The sequence below is a fragment of the Geotrypetes seraphini genome, chromosome 1 (genome assembly GCF_902459505.1).
Source record: "Geotrypetes seraphini chromosome 1, aGeoSer1.1, whole genome shotgun sequence".
Classification (NCBI taxonomy): Eukaryota; Metazoa; Chordata; class Amphibia; order Gymnophiona; family Dermophiidae; genus Geotrypetes; species Geotrypetes seraphini.
The window spans coordinates 403,729,591-403,754,321 of record NC_047084.1 but is presented as its reverse complement, the minus strand read 5'-3'; the positions used below and the strand labels follow the sequence as shown (position 1 = coordinate 403,754,321).

At 43.1% G+C, this 24,731-nt stretch overlaps 1 protein-coding gene across 1 annotated transcript in view; it reads right to left on the bottom strand.

Annotated features, from left to right (window-relative positions):
• Positions 1-24,731, bottom strand: part of LOC117347325 (dynein heavy chain 6, axonemal-like) — a 2,502,256-nt gene that overhangs the window by 175,274 nt on the left and 2,302,251 nt on the right. The window contains 1 exon segment of the mRNA XM_033918113.1: positions 18,238-18,357. Within this exon segment, the coding sequence (XP_033774004.1) occupies positions 18,238-18,357 (120 nt within the window).

Here is a 24,731-nt window from a genome sequence, read left to right as displayed (position 1 = left end):
GTGATGCTGTGTTTCCCGATAACCTTGCTCATGTGGTCTTACTGCCGAAACCGGGAAAGACCATGCACTGGTGAGTTCGTATTGGCCCATCTCTCTCTTAGACCAGGACATTAAGCTGTTGGCGGCTACCTTAGCGCGTAGGCTGAATTCCGTTTTGCCTGATCTTATTCACCATGACCAGGTGGGTTTTGTCCCGGGCCATTACGCTTCCATGAATTTGATGAAAGTGTTGGGAGCCATTTGGATTCATGTGGGGAAGGGGGGCCATTCCGCTATCGCGGGATTGGACATGGAAAAGGCGTTTGACAGCATTTCCTGGGAATATCTTTTTTGGATTTTGGAGCAGTATGGATTTCAGGATTCTTTCCTGGCTTGGGTGAAGGCTCTGTATGTTGAACCGCAGGCTCGCTTATTAATCAATGGTTGTTTGACAGCTTGTTTTGGCCTTCAACGGGGCACCCGGCAGGGCTGCCCACTGTCCCCTTTACTATTCTTGCTGGCCATGGAGCCTTTAGCCATCAAAATCAGAAGGTGTGACCATATCCGGGGGGTGAGAGTGGGGGGCCATGAGTGTAAAATCAGCTTGTTCGCGGACGATATCCTATTGTACTTGGATCAGGCTCCCATTCATCTGGATCGGGCTCTTGCTGTGGTGAGGGCTTTTGAGCTGCTTTCTGGACTCCAAGTTAACTGCTCTAAGTCGGAACTCTTACTGCTGTCTGGGGGCCCACCGGAGCCATGGCACGCGCTTTTGGCTATTCCGCCCAAGGCGGCGCCTATGCGGTATCTGGGTGTCTTCTTAAGCACAAAGCCCTCCGTCCTCTATGCGGCAAATGTTCTGCGGCCCCTGGAGGAGATAAGCAAGTTGTGTCAGCGTTGGAAGGATTTGCCGTTGGGTCTGAAGGGCAGGATAGCGCAAGTCAAAATGGTCATGCTTCCGAAACTGTTATACCCCTTGCAGACCATACCGATTTGGATGCGTCGCAGGGAAGAACTCAAATTTAAATCGATTATCTCTAAGTTTATTTGGCGCTCCAGAGCTCCGCGCATTAGCATGGCGAAACTAATGTTGGATAAGTCTGATGGTGGGCTGAATGTCCCTGACATTCGTCTCTATAATGTAGCTGCGCTCCTGCGTTGGATATATGAAGGGTACTCGGGGTGTGAACGATACTCTCCGCCGGGATGGGTGGAGGGTTGGTCTCACCCTTTTCAGTTCATGAATTTGCTTCACTCTCAATCTGATTCCTCCCACCGGTATAGAGTTCAGCTGCAATCTCTGTGGCCTTTACGGCAGGCCAGGCGGCGACGACAGGGGCTTAGCACCGCGGTGTCTCCATTCCTTCGTTTCTTGGGTAACTCTAACTTTCTACCGGGCTGGGGGACTTCCGTGTTTCAGGGCTGGGCTTCTCGAGGTTGTACGGTCATGGCACAGTTGCTTGAGTTGGATTCCCGGACTTTTCCCTCTTTTTCACAGGTTCAGCGGACCTGGGATTTCCTCAATCACTTTTTGTTTTCCTATTTTCAGGTACGCCATTACTGGGAGACAGAACGCTCCCGCTGTCCTGGAGCGTGGTCGTTTGGACGGCTTGACACTCAATTTCTTTCCACCCCAGATTCTATGAATAAGCTTTCACACTGGTATAAACTTTTGAAGCTCTCGAGTCCCACCGATGGGATTTCTAGAGTAAGAGAGGTCTGGTAGGGCGATCTGGGTGTATCCATTGATGAGCATCAGTTTCGGGAGTGTTTTATCACCCTTTATGCTTTCACTAAATCTGTTGAGTACCAAGACACTCAATATAAACTTCTGCACTGATATTACTTAACTCGACAGCGGGGAGCCAGTTTGGGACTCTGGGATGATGCCTCTTGTATTAAATGCAAATGCCAGCCGGGTACGTACCTCCACTCTTTTTTGGACTGCTCGAAAATTATCCTCTGGAGGGAGGTGCTGCCCCTGATGGAGGCTGTCCTTCAGCGGTCGGTGGAATGGGACTATGGGGTCTTACTACTGGGGTTGCAGAAGCCGCTTATGGCACAGGATTTGTCTGTCCCTCAGCGGCGCTTCCTTTATAATGTCTTCCTAGTGGTTAAGAAAGTAATTCTTTCCAGCTGGATATCTGAGGTCCCTTTTCCCCTTGCGCTGTGGTGTGCCAAATTGCGGGACATGGCCACTTTTGAACGACAATGGTATGTGGGCTCTTCCAACAATGATAAAAGATATTATGTGGCTTTATGGGAGAGCTTGTTGCACTCGATCTCTGCTCAGGAGCCGGTGCCTTCGTGATAGACAGTCTTGGATCTCTAGTCCCGAGGCAAAGATCCCCTTTTGGGGGTTCTCGGGAGTTCTCTGCTTCCATGGGTGATCTTCTCTTTCTCTTTATACTTTTCTTTTGTGGGCCTTTCCTTTTTCTTTAATTTCTGACAACTCTTCTATCTAGGAGGGGGGAGGGGGGATGCTTGCTTGTTTGCTTGGGGGGGGGGTGCGTGTGTATGGGGGTGTGCCTGTTGCTGCTATGTGTGTGCTTGGTGTACATGGATTTTTGAGTTGGGCTTGGGGATTGTATACTTTGTTGTTTTTGGGGGTATGCAAAAATAGGTGGAGTTTGCACTGCTATTAGGTGGGGATTTTCCTTGTGTTTCTTGTTCATGGATTACTTTAGATTTCCTGATGTATCTGGTCGGTTTTGAATTTATGCCAGTTGTCACTACATATTTTGTGCCATTTGCTTGTATGCTCTGGCGTTGTTGCCGCCTGATTGTATGTGTTGCTTCACTGTTAATAAACATATGTTTAAAAAAAAAAAAAAAGGACTATGAGGAGAAAATAACGCAAGAGGCCAAAAATTTCAAGCCCTTCTTTAGATACGTAAAAGGAAAAAAATCTGGAAAAGAGGCGGTAGGACCACTGGATGACCAGGGAAGAAAAGGGCACATCAAGGAAGATAAACAAATTGCAGACAGACTAAATTCCTTCTTTGTGTCTGTTTTTACGAAGGAGGACACCGCAACAATACCAGAAACAGTGAAAGTGTTCAAAGGAGTAATAGAGGACAGCCTCACCACAGTAGAAGTGGACTTGGACCAGATATACTACCAGATCGACAATCTTAAAAGCGATAAATCCCCTGGACCTGATGGAATTCACCCAAGAGTCTAAAAAGAACTGAAGGTTGAAATCGGAGAGCTTTTGCAAAAACTTGCCAACCTGTCAATTAGAACTGGACAGATACCGGATGATTGGAAGATAGCGAACGTCATGCTAATTTTCAAAAAAGGATCAAGAGGAGAACCGGGCAACTACAGACCTGTGAGTCTTATGTCTGTCCCTGGAAAGATGCTTGAAGCACTGATTAAAGATAGCATAGTCTGGCACTTGGATGCACACGACCTGATGAGAGCCAGGAAAGGGAAATCATGTTTGATGAATTTACTTCAATTTTTTGAGACCGTGAACAAACAAATTGATAGTGGAGAACCGGTGGACATAATATACTTGGACTTCCAGAAAGCGTTCGACAAGGTTCTACGTGAAAGACTTCTCAGGAAACTAACAAGCCATGGAATAGAGGGAGATCTACTAAGATGGATAGGCAAATGGCTGGAGAACAGAAAGCAGAGAGTGGGCATAAATGGTTAGTTCTCAGACTGGGAGAAAGTGACTAGCGGTACTTGGGCCCATCTTATTTAATATTTTCATCAATGACCTAGAAGAAGGAACATCCAGTGAGATCATCAAGTTTGATTACAGTTCTACCTCTGAATTTCCTCTAATATTAGGAGACTTCAACTTTCACTTTGACGAACCTACAAACCCCCTCACAAAAGAGCTTTTAACCTATACAGAAACACTTAACTTCCACCCCCTCATCCATGAACCAACACACAAGGCCGAACATACCTTGGACATGATCTTTATCCCCAAATCAGAGTATCTTTACTGCAATAACACCTTAAATACTCCAGTCCCCTGGTCAGATCATCACTTAATATCTTTTGAGTTAACGATAAACAACAAAATAACTCCAATCCCAGTACCCAAGAAGATAACTTACCGTGATTATACTAAATTAGAACTCTCCTCAGTTTCTTCTTTCCTTCTCTCAAGGCCTCCCTTATTAGAAAGTGACACCCTTGAACACCAACTTAACTCTTGGAATGATACAATCCAACTCCTTTTAGACAAAGAGGTTCCCCTAATTAATAAAATAATATCCAACAAAAAAATTCAAAATCCATGGTATACACCAGAACTTTCACTAATTAAAAGGCAACTACGATCTCTAGAAAGAAAATGGCGGAAAAACAAAAATAATGTAAACTTAAAAGCTTTCACAGAACAATCTCAATACTATAAAAATAAAATCAACGAGTCCAAGAGAACTTTCTACTCAAATAAAATTAAATTAGCCAGAAATTCTTCTATTTTATTCTCTATTCTAAAATCCTTCAATCTAAAACCTCAACACGAAAATAAATGCTCAAATCTCTCAGCTCAAACTATGGCAGAGGCTTTCTGCAAAAAAATTACAAACATCCGTAAAAACTTTATCTCTGATCCTATCATTAACTCCTCGGAGTCACACACTAATAATCTAATCCCTTGTGCAAAATGTTCTAACTTTAAAGTTCCATCGTTAGATGAAATAAAATCAATTATTCAAAAAATTAATTTAAAAAACACTCCCTCTGAGATCATTCCTCCCTTAATTTAAAAAAAATATTTTTCTTGCTTTGGTCCACTATTACACTCAATAATTAAAAAAAGTCTTTCATCAGGGTCAGTACCAAAAAGTTGGAAAGCATCAATAATATCTCCTATATTAAAAGACCATAAAATCAGTCATGACGACCCCACTAACTACCGTCCAATTGCTAATATTCCATTCTTAGCAAAAATCACAGAGAAAGTAATATTCACTCAACTATCAGACTTTGCTAATTCTACCAATACATTACATCCCAATCAAACAGGCTTCAGGAAACATCACAATACAGAGTATTCTTTAATTGGGCTCACTACTAACATCATATATAACCTTGATCACCACAACTCGGTAATTTTATTTTCTCTTGATCTTTCAGCTGCATTCGACACAATTGACCATTCTCTTCTTCTTGACAGACTTCAATCTATAGGCGTTAGCGATCTAGCCTTGCAATGGTTTACCTCCTTTCTCTCTAACCGTACTTCTATGGTACGCTTTAATAATACAATTTCAAAACCTTTTTCCCAAAACTATGGTATTCCCCAGGGCTCAATTTTGTCTCCTCTCTTATTTAATATTTTTTTAGCTCCCTTACTAAACCTAAGCCAATCCATAGGTTTTACCACCTATGCTTACGCAGATGACATCCAGTTGACTCATGCATTCAACCCGGAAAATCCAAATGACATAATTCAAATTAACCAAAAATTAGAACAAATTAAAAGTTGGCTAGCACAAAATAAACTTGCACTAAATGTATCCAAGACAAGGGCTCTATTTTTTCCTTCAAAACAAGACCTAAAACTCTCAATCCCTTTTTCGATCAACAACACACCAATTGAATTAGCAACTTCACTCAAGATTTTAGGCGTAATCATCGATAGTAAATTTTCTTACCAAGAACATATTAACAACACAGTTAAAAACTGTTTTTACCGCTTGCGTCTAATCCGTTCAATGTCTAAGTACTTAGAGCCAAAATCAGTAAATATTTTAGTCCACTCACTCATAATATCCAAATTAGACTACTGTAATTCCTTATTATTAAACATAACAAACAAGGAACAAAGACGTTTACAAATAATTCAAAACACCGCCATAAAATTAATACATCATGGAAAGAAATACGATCACGTGACTCCATATCTGATGAAATCTCATTGGCTACCCATTAATCAAAGAATAATATATAAAATAGCATTATTAGTCTTTAAAACAACAACTACAAATGAACCTCAGTTTATTAACCGCTTATTAATCCCACACTTCTCAAATCGCTCTCTCTGGTCTAATAGTCAGGAGTTACTTATGGTTCCATCATTGAAAATAATAGGAACTAGGCGACACGATATTTTTTCAGTCAAAGCCCCGCTTATCTGGAATTCTCTCCCTTTACACATTAGAAATATTAAAGATCTCACTTTATTCAAAACTAATCTAAAAACATTTCTGTTTAAAGCTTCCTTTAACCCTTAAATAGGAATCATCTTTCATTAATTTAAAATATCATAAATTTCGAAAACTTTCTACCTTCAGGTACCCCAACCCCAATGTTCTATCCTACCCTATCCAATTCTCTTCGCCTATCTATGAGGACACAACAATATTGTAACTTTTTATCCCTCATGTTTTTCCCAACCACTCCAGTAGTGTCTGTTTTGTTAAGTGGTCACGAATATGTTTTTTAATTCACAAAAATGATCTCAACTGTTTTTACCCCAATATTTATTGTAATGTTATTCGCTTAGAACTCTTAAGCGAACCATTAAATTTAAATAAACTTGAAACTTGAAACTTGTAGACGACACAAAGCTATGCCGGGCAATCAGATCGCAGAAGGATAGCGAGGAACTCCAGAGTGACTTGTGTCAGTTAGAGAAATGGGCTCAGTCTTGGGCCCAATCCTATTCAACATCTTTATAAGAGACTTGGCAGAAGGGCTTCGAGGTAAAATAACATTATTCGCCGATGACGCCAAACTGAGTAATGTAGTGGGCAAATGCACAACAGACGAAGATTCAGTGCCCGACAACATGCACGACCTACTCCTACTGGAGCGATGGTCTAGGACATGGCAACTCAACTTCAATGCCCAAAAATGCAAAGTTATGCACCTGGGCAGCCAGAATCCATGCAAGTCTTATACCCTTAATGGCGAGATCCTAGCAAAAACGGTAGCAGAACGAGACTTGGGGGTAATCGTCAGTGAGGACATGAAGTCTGCCAATCAAGTGGAGCAGGCTTCGTCCAAGGCAAGACAAATCATGGGCTGCATACGAAGGGGTTTCGTCAGTCGTAAGGCGGAAGTCATTATGCCATTGTATAGATCCATGGTGAGGCCCCACCTGGAATACTGTGTGCAATTCTGGAGGCTGCATTATCGCAAGGATGTGCTGAGACTGGAGTCGGTGCGAAGAATGGCCACCCGGATGGTCTCGGGACTCAAGGATCTACCGTACGAAAAACGGCTTGACAAATTACAGCTATACTCGCTCGAGGAGCGCAGAGAGAGGGGGGACATGATCAAGACGTTCAAGTATCTTACGGGCCGCATCGAGGCGGAGGAAGATATCTTCTTTTTCAAGGGTCCCACGACAACAAGAGGGCATCCGTTGAAAATCAGGGGCGGGAAACTACGAGGTGACACCAGGAAATTCTTTTTCACTGAAAGAGTGGTTGATCGCTGGAATAGTCTTCCACTACAGGTGATTGAAGCCAGCAGCGTGCCTGATTTTAAGGCCAAATGGGATCGGCACATGGGATCTATTCACAGGGCAAAGGTAGGGGAGGGACATTAAGGTGGGCAGACTAGATGGGCCGTGGGCCCTTATCTGCCGTCTGTTTCTATGTTTCTATGTTTAGTAGCAGATGAAGTTTAATGTGGAAAAGTGCAAAGTAATGCATTTAGGCAGAAAGAACAATGAACACGAGTATAGAATGTCAGGTGCAACTCTGGGTAAGAGCGAACAAGAAAAGGACCTGGGTGTACTGATAGATAGGACCCTGAAACCGTCGGCACAATGCGCAGCAGCGGCAAAGAAAGCAAATAGAATGTTAGGCATGATAAAGAAAGGAATCACAAGTAGATTGGAGAAAGTTATAATGCCGCTTTATAGAGCAATGGTCAGACCACACTTGGAATACTGTGTCCATCATTGGTCTCCAAACCTAAAGAAGGATATAAAACTGCTGGAGAGGGTGCAGAGACGAGAAATGAAGCTAATAAAAGGTATGGAGAACTTGGAATACGAGGAACGACTTAAGAGACTGGGATTGTTCTCCCTTTAGAAAAGGAGATTACGAGGGGATATGATTGAGACTTTCAAAATACTGAAAGGAATTGACAAAATAGAGCAGGAAAAAAAAAATTATTTACAATATCCAATGTGACACGGACAAGAGGACATGGACTGAAGCTAAGGGGGACAAGTCCAGGACAAATATCAGGAAGTTCTGCTTCACGCAACAAGTGGTGGACACCTGGAATGCTCTCCCAGAGGAGGTTATTGCGAAATCCACCGTTCTAGGATTTAAAAGCAAACTAGATGCACATCTCCTTACGAGAGGGATAGAGGGATATGGGTGACTAAAATTACGCCAGGTGTACACCTGGCTGGGCCTCCGCATGTACAGATCGCTGGACTTGATGGACCGAAGGTCTGATCCGGAGATGGCAGTTCTTATGTTCAAGAACATTTCTCAGAGTTGGTACAGTCCACTGTGCTTGCCCAGTTGGACTATTGTAACTCTGTTTATTTGGACATTAAGTAGGGCAGTCTACAATGACTGCAGATAATACAAATCGTGGCAGCTAAACTTATTTTTGGGAAAAGAAAATACGATCATGTTTCTCCTCTCTTGAGAAAGCTTCACTGGCTCCCTGTTCATTTTAGGATCCAGTTTAAATGTGCATGTGTTATCTTCAACTTCTTTTTGGAGTATTTGATCCTTTGGTCCCCTTTAGATACTGCTACTTGAGGAATACACAGAGATATAAGCTATCGTTCCCCTCTTTTAGGGGAATTAAATCTGTCGGGAAGCTTAGTCAATCATTTGTTTTCAAGCTGGTAGAGACTTATAATGGGCTTCCTGACTCTGTTAGACTGATAGGTCAGCTACAACAATTTCGTAAAGTTCTAAAAACTTTGCTGTTTGCACAATAGCTAAAAGGTTTACCTATAGAATCAACAAATTGATAGTACTATAACATTTCCACCTCCCATCTTTCTGCCCTGATGTACTTCTGGTCTTTAATTACTTGTGAACCGAATCGAGCTCCAATGGGAGATGACCCAGTATATAAATTGAAGACTAGATTAGATTAGATTAGTATATACTGCTTTCCATACTTTTCCACACTGCTTTCCAGACTGCTTGCCCCCTTTTCCCATCCGTGTAGATGTATTCAGTGATTTACTTACCTGAGGGCTTATACTCACCTGGGAGCTTAGATCACCTTGCCCCATCACTTCTAGTTTAAAGCCCTCTTCAGTAGATTAGCCAGCCTGCTGGCGAAGACACTTCTTCCCTTCTTTGATAGATGGATGCCATCCCTGCTCATCAGCCCTTGGAAAATCATCCCATGGTCCAGGAAGCCAAAACGCTTCCGACACCATCCATGTAGCCACGCATTCATCTCCAGGATGCATGCTTCTCTGACCTGGCCCTTACCCTCTACAGGGAGGAAGGACAAGAATACCACCTGCGCACCTGACTGCTTCATCTTCTCTCCCAGAGCCATGAAGTCACTTTTGATATGTTCGTAGGGGTACCTGGCAGTATCATTAGTGCCAATGTGGATGAGCAGCATCAGATAATAGTCATCAAGCTTGATGTGTCTTGGCAATCTTTCTGTTAACATCTTGGATTTTGGCTTCAGGCAGACAGCGTACCTCCCAGAACAACATATCTGGTCTGCAGATGGATGCTTCTGTACCCCTCAGAAGAGTATCGCCATTCACCACTACCTTATGCCTCATAGTGGTCATAGATCCAGCAATTTGGGGGATTTCAAGCTTTGGTCCTTCCTCTTCTTGGGATGCTCTCATCTCCTCCATTTCCAGGGAAGCATACCGGTTCTTCAGTTCAAGGGTGGGTGGAGTCACAGAACCAATTTTGCAGGGTTCCGTAATCTGAGTCTAGCTGTCTTCCCTCAGCACAGCCTCTACTTCCCCACTGCTGGAAATCTTTGATATCTTATGAACCATTTCATCGATGTATCTAGGGGTCCTCTTCGACACGACGAATGACCGTGTCTTCCTTCTAGAGCCCCACAGGCAGAAGTTGTGGCATCAGATTGCGGAGCTCTTATCAATGCCAGCTTCTATGGCTTGGCATTACCTGCAGGTCCTGGGTTCCATGGTGTTGACAATAGAGTTTGTTCCTTGGGCAAAGGTTCATCTACACCCGTTCCAGGATACACTATTGTCCTGTTGGTCACCTCAGAATAATCCTGTCAGCAGGATGCTGGCCTGGACGGAAGAGACATAATGGAGTCTATGTTGGTGGCTCCAACCGGAGTCGTCCTTGAAGGGCATGCATCTACACATTTCCTGTTAGGTAATTCTGATGACATATGCCAGCCTTTAGAGCTGGGGAGATCATGGAGAGACGCATCCAGTCTAGGGGTGATGGTCATTTTCTCATAGGAAGTGGTCGATCAACTATGAGCCTTCCATCTGGTGCTACAGTGTCTGGAATTATACTTGGAGAGCAAAGTGGTGAGGGACTTTTTGTACAATACCACAGCAGTGGCCTATGCCAACAGACAGGGTGGCACTATGAGCATTCCCTTGCATAAGAACATAAGAACATGCCATACTGGAATAGACCGAAGTTCCATCAAGCACAGTATCCTGTTTCCAACAGTGGTCAGCACAGGTCCCAAGTACCAAGTTAGATCCAAAGTAGTACAATAGATCCTAGGACTAAGCAGTGGATTTCCCCAAGCCATCTCAATAATGGCCTATAGACTTTTTTAGGAAATTATCCAAACCTTTTTAAAATCCCGCTAAGCTAACTGATTTCACCACATTTTCTGGCTGAGTGTTGAATTGTTCGAATCCTGCTGTAATGCTTTTGTTGGGGGAGGGGCAGGAGCGATATACAAATATTAGTGGTTAGCGGCTAAACCACCAATTTTAAGCACTGACCAGCCACGTTTAGCAGCAAGATTGGGCTGCGCAAATAGAAATATAAATCAATCTCGAAAGATTCAAATCAAACCTAAAGACCTTTTCGTTCAAAGATGCATTTGATTTATAACTCTTGACAATCAGATCTTATCTTCTACCACGGATGTAATTCACCCTTCCTACATTTGTTAGCCTTCTGTGTCTTCCTATCTTATTCAAAATTGTATTTCTTTCCTTTTACCTCTTGTAACCATTGTTAGTCTATAATGTCTACATGTACATTTATGATGTTTTGTTTATGACTAATGTTTGGATATCCCCTATTTAATTACATGTTTAATTACATGTTGTAAGAAGAAATACTTTCTCCAGTTTGTTTTAAATCGACTACTTAGTAGCTTCATCGCATGTCCCCTAGTCCTAGTATTTTTGGAAAGAGTGAATAAATGATTCACATCTACCCTTTCCACTCCACTCATTATTTTATAGACCTCTTTATCATATCACCCCTGAAGAACTCTAGCCACTGTAGAGAAGTCGTCCCATCCATTTTATAATTTTTATCACCCTTCTCTGTACCTTTTCTAATTCCGCTATATCTTTTTTGAGATATGGTAACCAGAACTGCGCACAGTATTCAAGGTGTGTCCATACCATAGAGTGATACAAGGGCATTATAACATTTTCATCTTTGTTTTCCATTCCTTTCCTGATAAATCCTAACATTCTATTTGTTTTCTTAGCAGCCGTCACACATTGAGCTGAGGGTTTCAATATATCCTCAACAATAATACCTAGATCCTTTTCCTGGGCGGTGGCATGACTCCTAATACAGAACCCAGCATCACATAGCTTTGTTCAGGTTCCTCTTTCCCACATGCATCATTTTGCACTTGCTCATATTAAACATCATCTGCTATTTTGACTTCCAGTCTCACAAGATCCTCTTGCAATTTTTCATAATCCTCTTGTGATTTAACAATTTTGAACAATTCTGTGTCATCAGCAAATTTAATTATCTCACTAGTTATTCCCATCTCTAGATCATTGATAAATATGTTAAAAAGCAGTGGTCCCCGCAAAGATTCCTGCAGAATCCCACTATTTACCCTTCTCCATTGAGAATATTGACCATTTAAACCCACTCTCTATTTTCTGTCTTTCAACCAGTTCTCAATCCATAAAAGGTCATTACCTCCTAACCCATGACTTTCTAATTTCCTCAGAAGTCTTTCATGAGGTACTTTGTCAAATGCCTTTTGAAAATTCAAATACACAATATTAACCGGTTCACCTTTATCCATATGTTCATTCACCCCTTCAAAGAAATGCAGTAGATTGGTGAGGCAAGATTTCCCTTGACTAAAACCATGTTGGCTTTCTGGAAATTCACTTGCTCTTTTGGAGGGCAGAAGTTCATTTTCAGACTCTCTCAGCTGCACATGTGGTGAGACAGACTCTGGACCCCGGTGAGTGGTCTTTGTCCCAAAGAGCATTCAACAGTATTGGGTGTTGGTGGGGACATCCAACATTGAATTTAATGGTAAGGGAGGCCAGCAAGAAAGACTTGTGTTTTTCAGCTTACATTAAGAGCCTGGAGGTGCTGGTATGGACACTCTAGGGCAGAGTCAGGTTTCCTGTATGTGTTCCCGCCTTGGCCCATGGTCATGTGAAAAATAGCGACTCACCCAGATCTCGTAATCCTGGTCACCCCAGCCTGGCCATGGCAGCCGTGGTTCTAGGGCAGCTAAAGAGGGACAGAAGCCTCAAGCTACCTCAAGCTATCTCAGGTCCAAGAAATGGGTGATGGTTGCTGTCTATGCAAAGGCTTGGAAGATGTTTTGAAGCTGGTGCGACGGTAGGAGAGTGGAACCCTTACAGGTACCAAAGTCAACAGAGTTTTCCTTCAGGATGGCCTATAATAGGGTCTTGTGGTCTCCTCTCTTAGGGTGCAGCTTGTGGGACTGTTGTGTCTCGTATTGATAAGGGCCCTTTAGTCTCTCATAAGAACATAAGAACTGCCTTCTCCGGATCAGACCTTCGGTCCATCAAGTCCGGCGATCCGCACACGCGGAGGCCCTGCCAGGTGTACACCTGGCGTAATTTATAGTCCACCATATCCTTATATGCCTCTCTTAAGGAGATATGCATCTAGTTTGCTCTTGAAGCCTAGGACGGTAGATTCCACAATAATCTCCTCTGGGAGGGCATTCCAGGTGTCAACCACTCTCTGAGTGAAGCAGAACTTCCTGACATTAGTCCTGAACCTGTTCCCCCTTAGCTTCATTACATGTCCTCTAGTCCGTGTCAAATTGGACAATGTAAATAATCTTCTCTGCTCTATTTTGTCGATTCCTTTCAGTATTTTGAAGGTCTCGATCATATCCCCACGCAGTCTCCTTTTCTCAAGGGAGAACAATCCTAGTGTTATAAGTCTGTCCTCGTATTCCAGTTTCTCCATACCCTTCACCAGTTTTGTTGCTCGTCTCTGCACCCTCTCCAGCAGTTTTATATCCTTCCTTAGGTAGGGAGACCAATGTTGGACGCAGTACTCCAAGTGTGGTCTGACCATTGCCCTATAAAGCGGCATTATAACTTTCTCAGATCTACTCGAGATTCCTTTCTTTATCATGCCCAACATTCTATTTGCCTTCTTTGCCGCTGCCGCACATTGTGCCGACGGCTTCAGGGTCCTATCTATCAGTACACCCAGGTCCTTTTCTTGTTCACTCTTCCCCAGAGTTGCACCTGACATTGTATACTCGTATTCCTTATTTTTATTGCCTAAATGCATTACCTTGCATTTCTCCACATTGAACTTCATCTGCCATTTCTCCGCCCATGTTTCTAACCGACACAAGTCGCTCTGGAGTTTCTCTCTATCATCCTGCGATCTGATCGCCCGGCATAGTTTTGTATCGTCTGCAAACTTGATGATCTCACTGGATGTTCCTTCCTCTAGGTCATTGATATAAATATTAAAAAGGATCGGCCCAAGTACCGAGCCCTGGGGTACACCACTAGTCACTTTCTCCCAGTCGGAGAACTTCCCATTTATGCCCACTCTCTGCTTTCGGTTTTCCAGCCATTTGCCTATCCATCTTTGTATATCCCCCTCTATGCCATGGCTATGTAGTTTCCTGAGAAGTCTTTCGTGTGGAACTTTGTCGAACGCTTTCTGGAAGTCCAAATATATTATGTCCACCGGCTTCCCACTATCGATTTGCTCGTTCACGGTCTCAAAAAATTGGAGTAAATTAGTCAAACATGATTTCCCTTTCCTGAATCCATGTTGACTGGGTTTCATTAAGTCGTATGCGTCCAAGTGCCGGACTATGCTATCCTTGATCAGTGCTTCAACCATCTTGCCAGGGACAGACGTAAGACTCACAGGTCTATAGTTGCCCGGTTCCCCTCTCGATCCTTTTTTGAAAATTGGGGTGACGTTCGCTATCCTCCAGTCGTCCGGTATCTGTCCAGTTCTGATTGTCAGGTTTGCAAGTTTTTGCAATAACTCTCCGATTTCAACCTTCAATTCCTTTAAGACTCTCGGATGAATCCCATCCGGTCCAGGGGATTTGTCGCTTTTAAGTTTGTCGATCTGATAGTATATCTGGTCTAAGTCCACTTCAACTGTGGTGAGGCTGTCTTCTATTTCTCCTGCAAACACTTTCTCCGCTTCAGGTATTGTTGAGGTGTTCTCCTTCGTAAAGACGGATGCAAAGAAGGAATTTAGTTTGTCTGCGATTTGTTTATCTTCCTTGACGTACCCTTTTCTTCCCTGGTCGTCCAGGGGTCCCACTGCCTCTTTTGCAGGTTTTTTCCCTTTCACGTATCTAAAGAAGGGCTTGAAGTTTTTGGCCTCCTGGGCTATTTTTTCCTCATAATCCTGTTTTGCATTCCTCACCGCCTTGTGACATTTCTTCTGATCATCTTTATGTTTGTTCCAGGCTTCGGTTGTCTTTATGCATTTCCATTTTTTGAAAGAGTCCTTCTTATCTTTTATGGCTTCCTTCACCTGTATGGTAAGCCATGCCGATTCTCTTTTGCTCTTTGTTCTCCGATCTTTGGAAATCTTCGGAATGTAGAGATCTTGTGCTTCTGTGATAGTATTTTTCAGTAGTGTCCATGCCTGATCAACCATTTCAAGTTTGTCCATCATCTTCTCGAGTCGTTTTTCTACCATGGCTCTCATGCTATCGTATTTACCCTTTTTAAAGTTCAAGATGGTGGTTAAGGTTTTGGCATGTTTCCCTTTCCTGATGTCTAGTTTAAAGTTGATTACATTATGATCACTCGTTCCCAGTGGAACTATGACTTCCACTTCTGTTATCGGTCCCGTGAGGCCATTTAGGACCAAGTCCAAGGTGGCGTTGCCTCTTGTCGGCTCTTTTACCATTTGTTCCAGGAAGCAATCCCCTAGCACCTCCAGGAACTTGGCTTCCTTGCCGCAGTTGGAGGTTGCTAGTTTCCAGTCTATCCCTGGGAAATTGAAGTCTCCCAATATAATTACATTGCCTGTCTTGCATTCTTGTTTGATTTCCTCCATCATTTCTGAGTCAGTTTCCTCCGCCTGTCCTGGTGGACGATAGTAAAGGCCAATTTTCGTATCTGCGCCATATTGACCAGGAATTTTGGTCCAGAGTGACTCAAGCTTCTCTTTCCTTTCTGTTTTAACCATTTCAACAGAATCTATCCCCTCCTTAACATATAGAGCAATACCTCCACCTTTCTGCCCTATTCGATCTCTTCTATACAGTTTGTATCCCTGTAGTACTGTGTCTCATTTGTTTTCTTCATTCCACCATGTTTCTGTTATGCCAATGATATCCAATATGTCATGTCTTGCTATTGTCTCTAGTTCCCCCATTTTGTTACCCAGACTTCTAGCATTTGTATACATACATCTAAGTTCCCTTCGTGTTACCTTTTTGGACCTTCTACTCTTGGCCGTCCCTGTAGTTTCAATTTTGGTATCCTTTACTGCTCCTGTGTTATCACCCTTATTTGCTGTGTGATCGTCCCCTCCTATGTCTGAGTTGTCCCTTCCTGCTTTTTCTCCCTTATTGGCTGTGAGGTCGTCTTCTCTTGTGTAGGTGTAGTTGTCCTTGGCTTCTTCGTCGGGGCATCCTGCTATCCGTACCATCGACCGGTGGTCGACTGTCGGCTTTCCCCTATCTTTCAGTTTAAAGCCTTCTCGATTTCCTTCTTCATGTTGCCTGCCAAAACTCTTGCTCCTTCCTTGTTGAGGTGTAGTCCGTCCTTTCTGTAGTACTTGCTTTTTCCCCAGAACGCCGTCCAGTTGCGCACGAAGTCGAAGCCTTCTTCTTCGCACCATCGTCTCATCCAGGCGTTGATTACTTGCAATTCCCCTTGTCTCTTTCCATCCGCTCTTGGTACTGGGAGGATCTCGGAGAAGGCCACCTTCACCTCCCTGATCTTCAGTTGTCTTCCGAGAAAGACAACTGAAGATCAGGGAGGTGAAGGTGGCCTTCTCCGAGATCCTCCCAGTACCAAGAGCGGATGGAAAGAGACAAGGGGAATTGCAAGTAATCAACGCCTGGATGAGACGATGGTGCGAAGAAGAAGGCTTCGACTTCGTGCGCAACTGGACGGCGTTCTGGGGAAAAAGCAAGTACTACAGAAAGGACGGACTACACCTCAACAAGGAAGGAGCAAGAGTTTTGGCAGGCAACATGAAGAAGGAAATCGAGAAGGCTTTAAACTGAAAGATAGGGGAAAGCCGACAGTCGACCAGGTTTTAAAAAGATGCATTGTGATTTCACCCATTGGTGAGACTGCCTTTTTTCCACATGGAGATCTCAACTTGGTTCTCAAAGCCCTCTATCAAGCTCCATCAACGCCTGGATGAGACGATGGTGCGAAGAAGAAGGCTTCGACTTCGTGCGCAACTGGACGGCATTCTGGGGAAAAAGCAAGTACTACAGAAAGGACGGACTACACCTCAACAAGGAAGGAGCAAGAGTTTTGGCAGGCAACATGAAGAAGGAAATCGAGAAGGCTTTAAACTGAAAGATAGGGGAAAGCCGACAGTCGACCAGGTTTTAAAAAGATGCATTGTGATTTCACCCATTGGTGAGACTGCCTTTTTTCCACATGGAGATCTCAACTTGGTTCTCAAAGCCCTCTATCAAGCTCCATATGAGCCTTTTCAGATGGCATTTCTCAAGGACCTTAAAGTAAAGATAGTAATTTTAGTGGCTATAGTCTCAGCAAGATGGGCTGTTCTATATGGAGCCATTCCTCAGGTTCCTGAAGTTGGGATGTCACTGCAACAGTACCCTCCTTTTTGCCAAAAGTAGTTTCGGCTTTCCACGTTAATCAAGAGGTTTGTGAACCCACTTTCAGTTCTACGGATTCTAAGAAAGGCCAAGATATTGAAATGGCTGGCGAGGGAGACCAGCTTCCAAGGCCTCCATTTCCATATGGATTCACATGGCTATTTTTTTTTTTAGAGTACATCGGAGATGGGAAACAATCCCCAATCTCTTTGAAGGCATATTGTACTAGGGATGTGGCCACTTCATGAACAGAGTCCCAGACAGTTCTGCCTGAGGAGATTTGTAGGGTAGCAACCTGGGCCACCTGTATGAAATTTACAGGGTAGATATACCAGCTTACCTGGAGACAGTTTTTTGGGTCCTCAGTGCTGACAGTAGGCTCATTTGTCTCACTCTGAATTCTGGGGACTGCCTAGGTACATCCCACTAGTTCAAGACCAATGTGCCTCTTGCACTAGATAGAAAGATTATGTTCTTACCTCAATAATCTTCTTTCTTGTAAAGAGGCACATCAGTCTTGAAGCCAATCCTGTCAGTGTTCACTGTCACCTGCCGCAGACAGGTATGTCTTAACAGATGTTTGTATTTTCCTATCAAGAAGGGTTGCAGAATGAAGAGTTATCTGCCTCTGTCGAGAGGCTGAACAGAGTTTGTTCACAATCTGTTAGAACAGGTTACACTCAGGAAGGTGCTTGTTTATTCCTCCTTGTTTTAGAATTCAGTTTTTAAATTTATGCATGTTTTCTTACAGAGCAAAACAGAATTTATTTGTCAGGGAGTGGCTCCATTCCCGATCCTTTTTGTGTTTTCTGTGTGACACTGATATTTGATTGCTTTGATAGAAACTGAGGGGCTACAGTATAGCCCACTGGGGAATGAGGCGGAGCCGAAAAAATTATTGATCCCTTCTGCAAACAAACTCACGATGGAGGGTGACTACCCACTAGTTCAAGACTGATATGCCTCTATACAAGAAAGATTATTGAGGTAAGAACCTAATCTTTCTTTCAGCAAATGAAATATCACAGTACCAATAGGAGTAGCTATCTTTTTGAGAAAATCTGCTTAAAATCAATTTTTTTTTTTTACCAGATGTTGAATATTTGTAGTTATCTGTAAGTATTTGAGGAGAAAAAAATCTTTTTAAAATTGTCCGCAAACATCTTTGATCCCAGGAATCTGTAACTCGACCACCATATGTAATTTCACCTAAAAAAACAAATCATTCATTTTATTTAGTGCAATTTCTTATTAGTGTTTAACATAACATAACATCAAAATTTACTTCTATTTCGCAAATACCTTGCAGTTCGATGCGGTATAGAAAAGAATAAAACTGAACATAAGAATTGCCGCTGCTGGGTCAGACCAGTGGTCCATTGTGCCCAGCAGTTCGCTAACGCAGTGGCCCTTAGGTAAAAGACCAGTGCTCTATTTGAGTCTAGCCTTACCTGCGTACGTTCTGGTTCAGCAATGACAGCAAATTACATTTAGATCAATTACAATAACACTGAATAATCTACACATACTTAATAAATAAATAAATAAATAAATATGCTTTTAGAAGTTTTCTAAAATGCATATTAGTCATAGACCGAATTCAGAATCTCAGTATACAGCTTGGTACAACAGTTGTCAATTTATGAATCTTGTTTATGAGCAACCTTTAACTACAGGAAACCTAAAAAATAAGTTACATAAAGAACACTCTTGCAAGATGAAAACAAAATGATTCATCAAATATCTTGGTAATAAACCATACAATGTTTTATAAATAAAGCATCCAAACTTAAATAAAACTATCCTCTACTAGAAGCCAGTGTAGTTTTTGATAATAGGGGGAAACATGGTCAAATTTCTTCAAGTTAAAAATCAATCGGACAGCTATGTTTTGAACAATACATCATTTTTGAAGAAAGGATTGCTGTCCTACCAGGTAAAAAATTTAACAATAATCTAGAAGACCCAGTACTAATGACTGAACAAGCAATTGAAAAGGGATTCTTTCAAAATACAATCTAACTGATTTCAGTTTCCATAACACAAAAAACCCTTTTTGCACAATGTGGTTAACTTTTGACAACATCGATAACTTTATGTCAACATATACTGTACTTTTCACTCCATTAGACATACTTTTTTCCCCCAAAAAAGGGAGTGGAAATAAGGGTGCTTCTAATGGAGCGAATACCCATAGCGCTCCCCCCCGTTAACTTATTTTAATGCTGCCACCCTCCCTTGTTTGCCGGCCCTCTTCCCCCGCACATACCTTTTTTTTTTACTTCTGGCGCCTCACTCGCTGAGAGCAGTGCACAAGGATTGCTGGCTGCCTGGTCCCCGCCACTTCCCTGAGAACGGATGGCAGACGCGGCAGCCTCCTCTTCTGTTCTTTTGCGGCATAGTGGCGTGGGACCAGGCAGGCAACCTGGTGCGCCACTCTCAGTGAATGAAGTGGCGGAAGTTAAAAAAAAAAAAAGGTACGCGGGGGAGCAAAGGAGGAAGAAGAGAGCCAGGATCTGCTTGCCGCCTGCCTGGGGGGTGAGGATGGAGAGGCTGGTGCCTGCCTGCTGCCTGTCTGCCCGCCCTGCCAAATTAAAAATAAGGAGGGAGGAAGGAGAGGTCAGGGATTTCCTGCTGCCTGCCTGGGGGGGGGGGGGGGGGAGAGGCCTGCCTGCCTAACTACCTACCCACCCTGTCCCTAACTGCCTGCTCTGTTCCTACCTGCCTGCCAGCCACTAGGCCTGTCTGTCCTGTCCCGGCCTACCACTAGCCCACCAAAGGGGGGACAGGGTACAGAGCCTGGCAGGGAGAATTTGGTTCAAAATGGTTTTATTTTCTTGTTTACCTCCTCTATATCTAGGATGTGTCTTATGGTCAGGTGCGTCTAAGGGAGCAAAAAATACGGTACCTGCAAAATTCTTATAGTGGGAGCTATGGGGTAAATATTCCCTCCTAAAATTATACTATCAGACTCACACATGGATGAAGTGGCTAAGAAAAATTTTGATTTTGCTTTATTCAGCTCCAGCTTAAAATTGTGCATTCATCCTTCTACAGTGGATAAGACCATTTCCACCCTTGTAATCTCAGAAAACAGAAGGAAAGTGACTGGGAGCACTATTGTAATATCATCAGCGTAACTATAACTTTGCCCATTTAAATTTGCTGGTTGAACCCCAAAAGAGGAAAGATAAATATTAAAAAGAAGAGGAGATGTGCCTAAAACCCTGGCTCTTCTCTAACATGCAATTTCTTTTTTCCCTTACTTTACCACTCGATCTATAAACTTATGTAAACCTTTTCCTACCCTTTCTCATTTTTAAATTCTTGTAAACCGTGCCGAGCTCTACTTCCGTGGAGATGATGCGGTATATAAACTTAAGGTTTAGTTTAGAACAAAAGCATGCTCTTAATTACAAATGGAAACAACTATTTTTGCATATTTGGGAATCTTATATTCAATCTTTATCACCCAAAGCCAGGAGCCTGGTACTCAACTCTTTCTAATTTTTTGGTATTTGGGCAAGTGTGGGAAAAAGGTGGAATGCATGCCTCCGACATCCATGGTGTGGAATACATGCTGAAGCGTGGTTGCGGATGTTTTTCTTTCCTGTGGGAAGGGGATTAGGGCTAAATTCATGATCATGTTTGCAATCGTGTACGACCCGATTTTCCTCCAACCCGATTCACTAACCTTGTGGCTGATCAACCTCCAATCTGATCCAATCCGTACATGCAAATGAGGGGAAATGGCATGAAAAGTAGGAAGAAACCAAAATGGAATTGTCGGAAAAGTAGGAAGGCAGCGATTCACTAAAGAGAAGGACCACCGACTGGGCTGGCCAATCCAAAAAGAAGTGACTGCTGAGGACCAGTCACTCACATCCTTGGTGACTGTCCTGCTCTTTGCTGCCCTGAAATCCCAGCCCTGCAGCCCAAACCATACTTCCCCCAACCGCCCTGATCTCTGTCTTCCCAACTCTCCCGGCTCGCACTGCCTCTACGATCTCCCAGCTCTCACTGCCGCCCTGACTCTCTTACTCTCTGCCACTCTTCCCTGCATGGTTTTATCCTGTGGGTTTAAAGCAGGGCTGCATTATGGCATGTTCTGTTCTGTTCCAGAAAATGCTGCAATGCAGCTCCACTTTAAACCTGTGGGTTAAAATCACACACTTGCGAGCTGTGTCTGAAGATGTGGCAAACTTGACTTGTATTACCTAAGGAGGTAAATAACTAGGGCCCTGTGGCTGACAGTTGCCATAAATCAAGTCTTCACAACCTCTTCTTTTGCACAAATATAATTTAGCAGAAGCGCTTTTGCTTCACTACCTTAATCCATAAGATGCTACATTTTCAATAGGAGAGAGGAGTTTTTTTTGGCGATCCATGTTCGAACGTATGCGCAGACCATCTACAGGCAAAGAAGATGGTCTGTGCATGCTTCAGAATTGCTCTTCAGTGATCCATGTGGTTGGTGTGGGGCATGCCTCCGATTGCCTCCATTTGCATGAGGACACGTTTTGGATCAGTTGCCCGGCCACAGATCAGATCGCCCATGGAGTGGTAAGGTTAGTGAATCTAGCCCTTAGTTCTTTCAGTTAGGTGTTAGATTTGGACAGGATGTATTCTCAGAGGGGAGTATAAGCGTCAAGCTCTCCTATTTTTGTTATATTTTATAGGGGTCGTCACTTAGCCCATCAAGTAGATGGGAGGAAGTGGTTTGGGATTATGAGGTGGTTGTTATTTTACAGTTTGCCAGTATGGACTTGTTTCTTTGGGGTTTCTTTGAGGCACAACTAAGATCAAGCAGTAATACCAATGCATAGGCTTCTACTTAATATTCCAGTCAGGAGGCAAGAGAGAGTCGGGAGTTTTATTTTGTTTCCCCCTCTTCTAGTTTTGGTTTGGGGTAGGGAAGTGGGATCCTGCACTACATCGATGGTTGACTTGCATATGTTCACTTCTCATAGCTAGTTTCTCTGTATGGTTGTCCTGTTGAACTCTTAAAGTGTGTGTGGGGAGGGGATATAAATGAGTTAATGTTACTTGGAATTACAGTACAAAAAGTTTTCATCTGTATGCATAAGAACATATGAATAGCCTTACTGAGTGAAACCAATGGTCCATCTAGCCCAGCATCCCGTCTTCACAGAGGCCAATCCAAGTCACAGGTACCTGGCAAAAACCCAAATTGTAGCAACATTCCATTCCACCGATTCAGGGAAAGCTGTGGCTCCCCCCCCATGTCTGTCTCAACGGCAGACTATGGACTTTTCCTCCAGGAACTTGTCCAAGCTTTTTTTTTTTTTTAACCAGCTACATTAACCGCTCTTACCACATCGTCTGGCAACACATTCCAGAGATTAACTATTCTCTGAGTGAAAATATATTTCCTCCTATTGTTTTTAAAAGTATTACTCTGTAAATTCATTGAGTGTCCCCTAGTCTTTGCAAATCCTGAAGCAGTAAAACATTGATCCACTTCTACCAGTTCTACACCACTCAGGATTTTGTAGACTTGAATCTTATATCCCCTCAGCCTTTTTCAAGCAGAAGAGCCCTAACCTCCTTCATCTTTCCTATTACGAGAGGACCTCCATCTACTTTATCATCTTGGTCACTCTTCTTTGAACCTTTTCGAGTTCTGCAATATCTTTTTTGAGATAAGGAGACCAGAGCTGAATGCAATACTCCAGATGAGGTCACACCATGGAGCGATACAGGGGCATTATAACATTCTTAGTCTTGTTTACCATTCCTTTTCTTATAATTCCTAGCATCTTGTTTGCTTTTTTGGCCGCCGCCACCCATATGGGCGGAAAGTTTCAGCATATTGTCCATAATGACATCCAGATCTTTTTCTTGAGTGCTGACCTCCAAGGTTGACCCTAGCATCCAGTAACTATGATTTGGATTATTTTTCCCAATGTGCATCACTTTGCATTTCTTCACATTAAATTTCATCTGCCATTTGAATGCTCAGTCTTACATTTTCCTAAGGTCTTCCTGTAGTTTATCATAGTCTGCATGCGTATTAACAACTTTGAACAGTTTAGTGCAGGGCTGCCCAAGTCCGGTCCTCGAGATCTACTAGCAAGCCAGGTTTTCAGGATATCCACAATGAATATGCATGAGAAAGGTTTGTCTGCACTGCCTTCTTGTATGCAAATCTCTCTCTCATGCATATTCATTGTGGATATCCTGAAAACCTGGCTTGCCAGTAGATCTCAAGGACCAGACTTGGGCAGCCCTGGTTTAGTGTGTAGCAGGAACCCCAGGCAGCGCGATAGAAATCCTGTGCCAAGTGCCCAGCAAGTCCCCAGTCCCTCCACAAAACCTAGGTTTAAACCAGAAACCCTGCAATACAGAAAACTACATATCCCAAGAGCCTTTAGTTTTCTTCCTGTGCCAATAGGAAAGAGCAGGGAAGAACCGGGGTTAGAGGTTGGATGGTGCCTTTAAGTTTTCTCCTGTGTCTATTCTCAAGCCTGGAGCAGTGCAGCTGGGGAAGTTAAACAGACTTGTGCTGCACCTTTTAATCCTGTCCCTTTAAGAAGAGACAGAAAATTACCTTGGCTTCAAGCTGCTGCTGTGCTCACTGTTAGTAATTAGGGGAAGGGGCCTGTCACCTGTGAGCCCTTATCCTCCAGCAAAGCTGGGCCAGAGGGGGGAGAGCTGGAAGAGAGGAACAGCTGAGAGAGAAGCAGGGAGGCAACCCCAGCAGGGGGACTGGGAAATGAAGGTCATTAGCTCAGAGTCAGGGAGCTCTGAGGAAGAAACTCCCAAAAGGGGATTCCATGCAGTGGCAGAACAGCTCACTTTCAGAGTTGGCAGCTGAGGACCTCATGGAAATGTAGCTTGCACTACAGGGGGGAGGGTTCTTGTTCTAAATGTTACTGGAATTTGAAATGTGTTTTGGGAGTGTGCTGAACCAGCATCTACTAACATAGGGAAACAGGGAAGCCTGTGTTTTTGCCTTTGTTTGGGGTTTTATATTTTTGCTTCTCATAAGCTGTGAGAACTCTGCTGGTTTTCTTTTGTGCATTTTTAAACCAGAACTGTTTGCCCCAAGGCTGCTTACGTTTGCTGGACTGTTTCTCCAGTTCAGCAGCCAGAACTTTGATTTATAAGGAAGGAATAAGCTAAATATTGCATTATTTAGGCTTGTATGGATGCTGCGGGGATAGGAATGGGGCAGTGAATGGGACAGATTTTTTCCCCATGTCATTCTCTAACTCATAGTTCCAATTTCCAGATCATTTATAAATAAGTTAAAAAGCACTGGTCCTAGTACAAATCCCTGCGGTACACCACTATTTTACCTCCTCCATTGAGAAAAAAGACTATTTAACCCAACCCTTTTTTTTCTGTCCGTTAACCAATTCTTAATCCACAATTAAACATTGCCTCCTCTCCTATGACTCTTTAATTTTCTCAGAAGCCTCTCATGAGGAACTTTGTCAAAAGCTATCTGGAAATCTAGATATACTACATCAACTGCCTAGCTTTTATCCACATGTTTATTCACACCTTCAAAGAAGTCAAACAAATTGGTGAGGCAAGATCTCCCTCGACTGAACCAA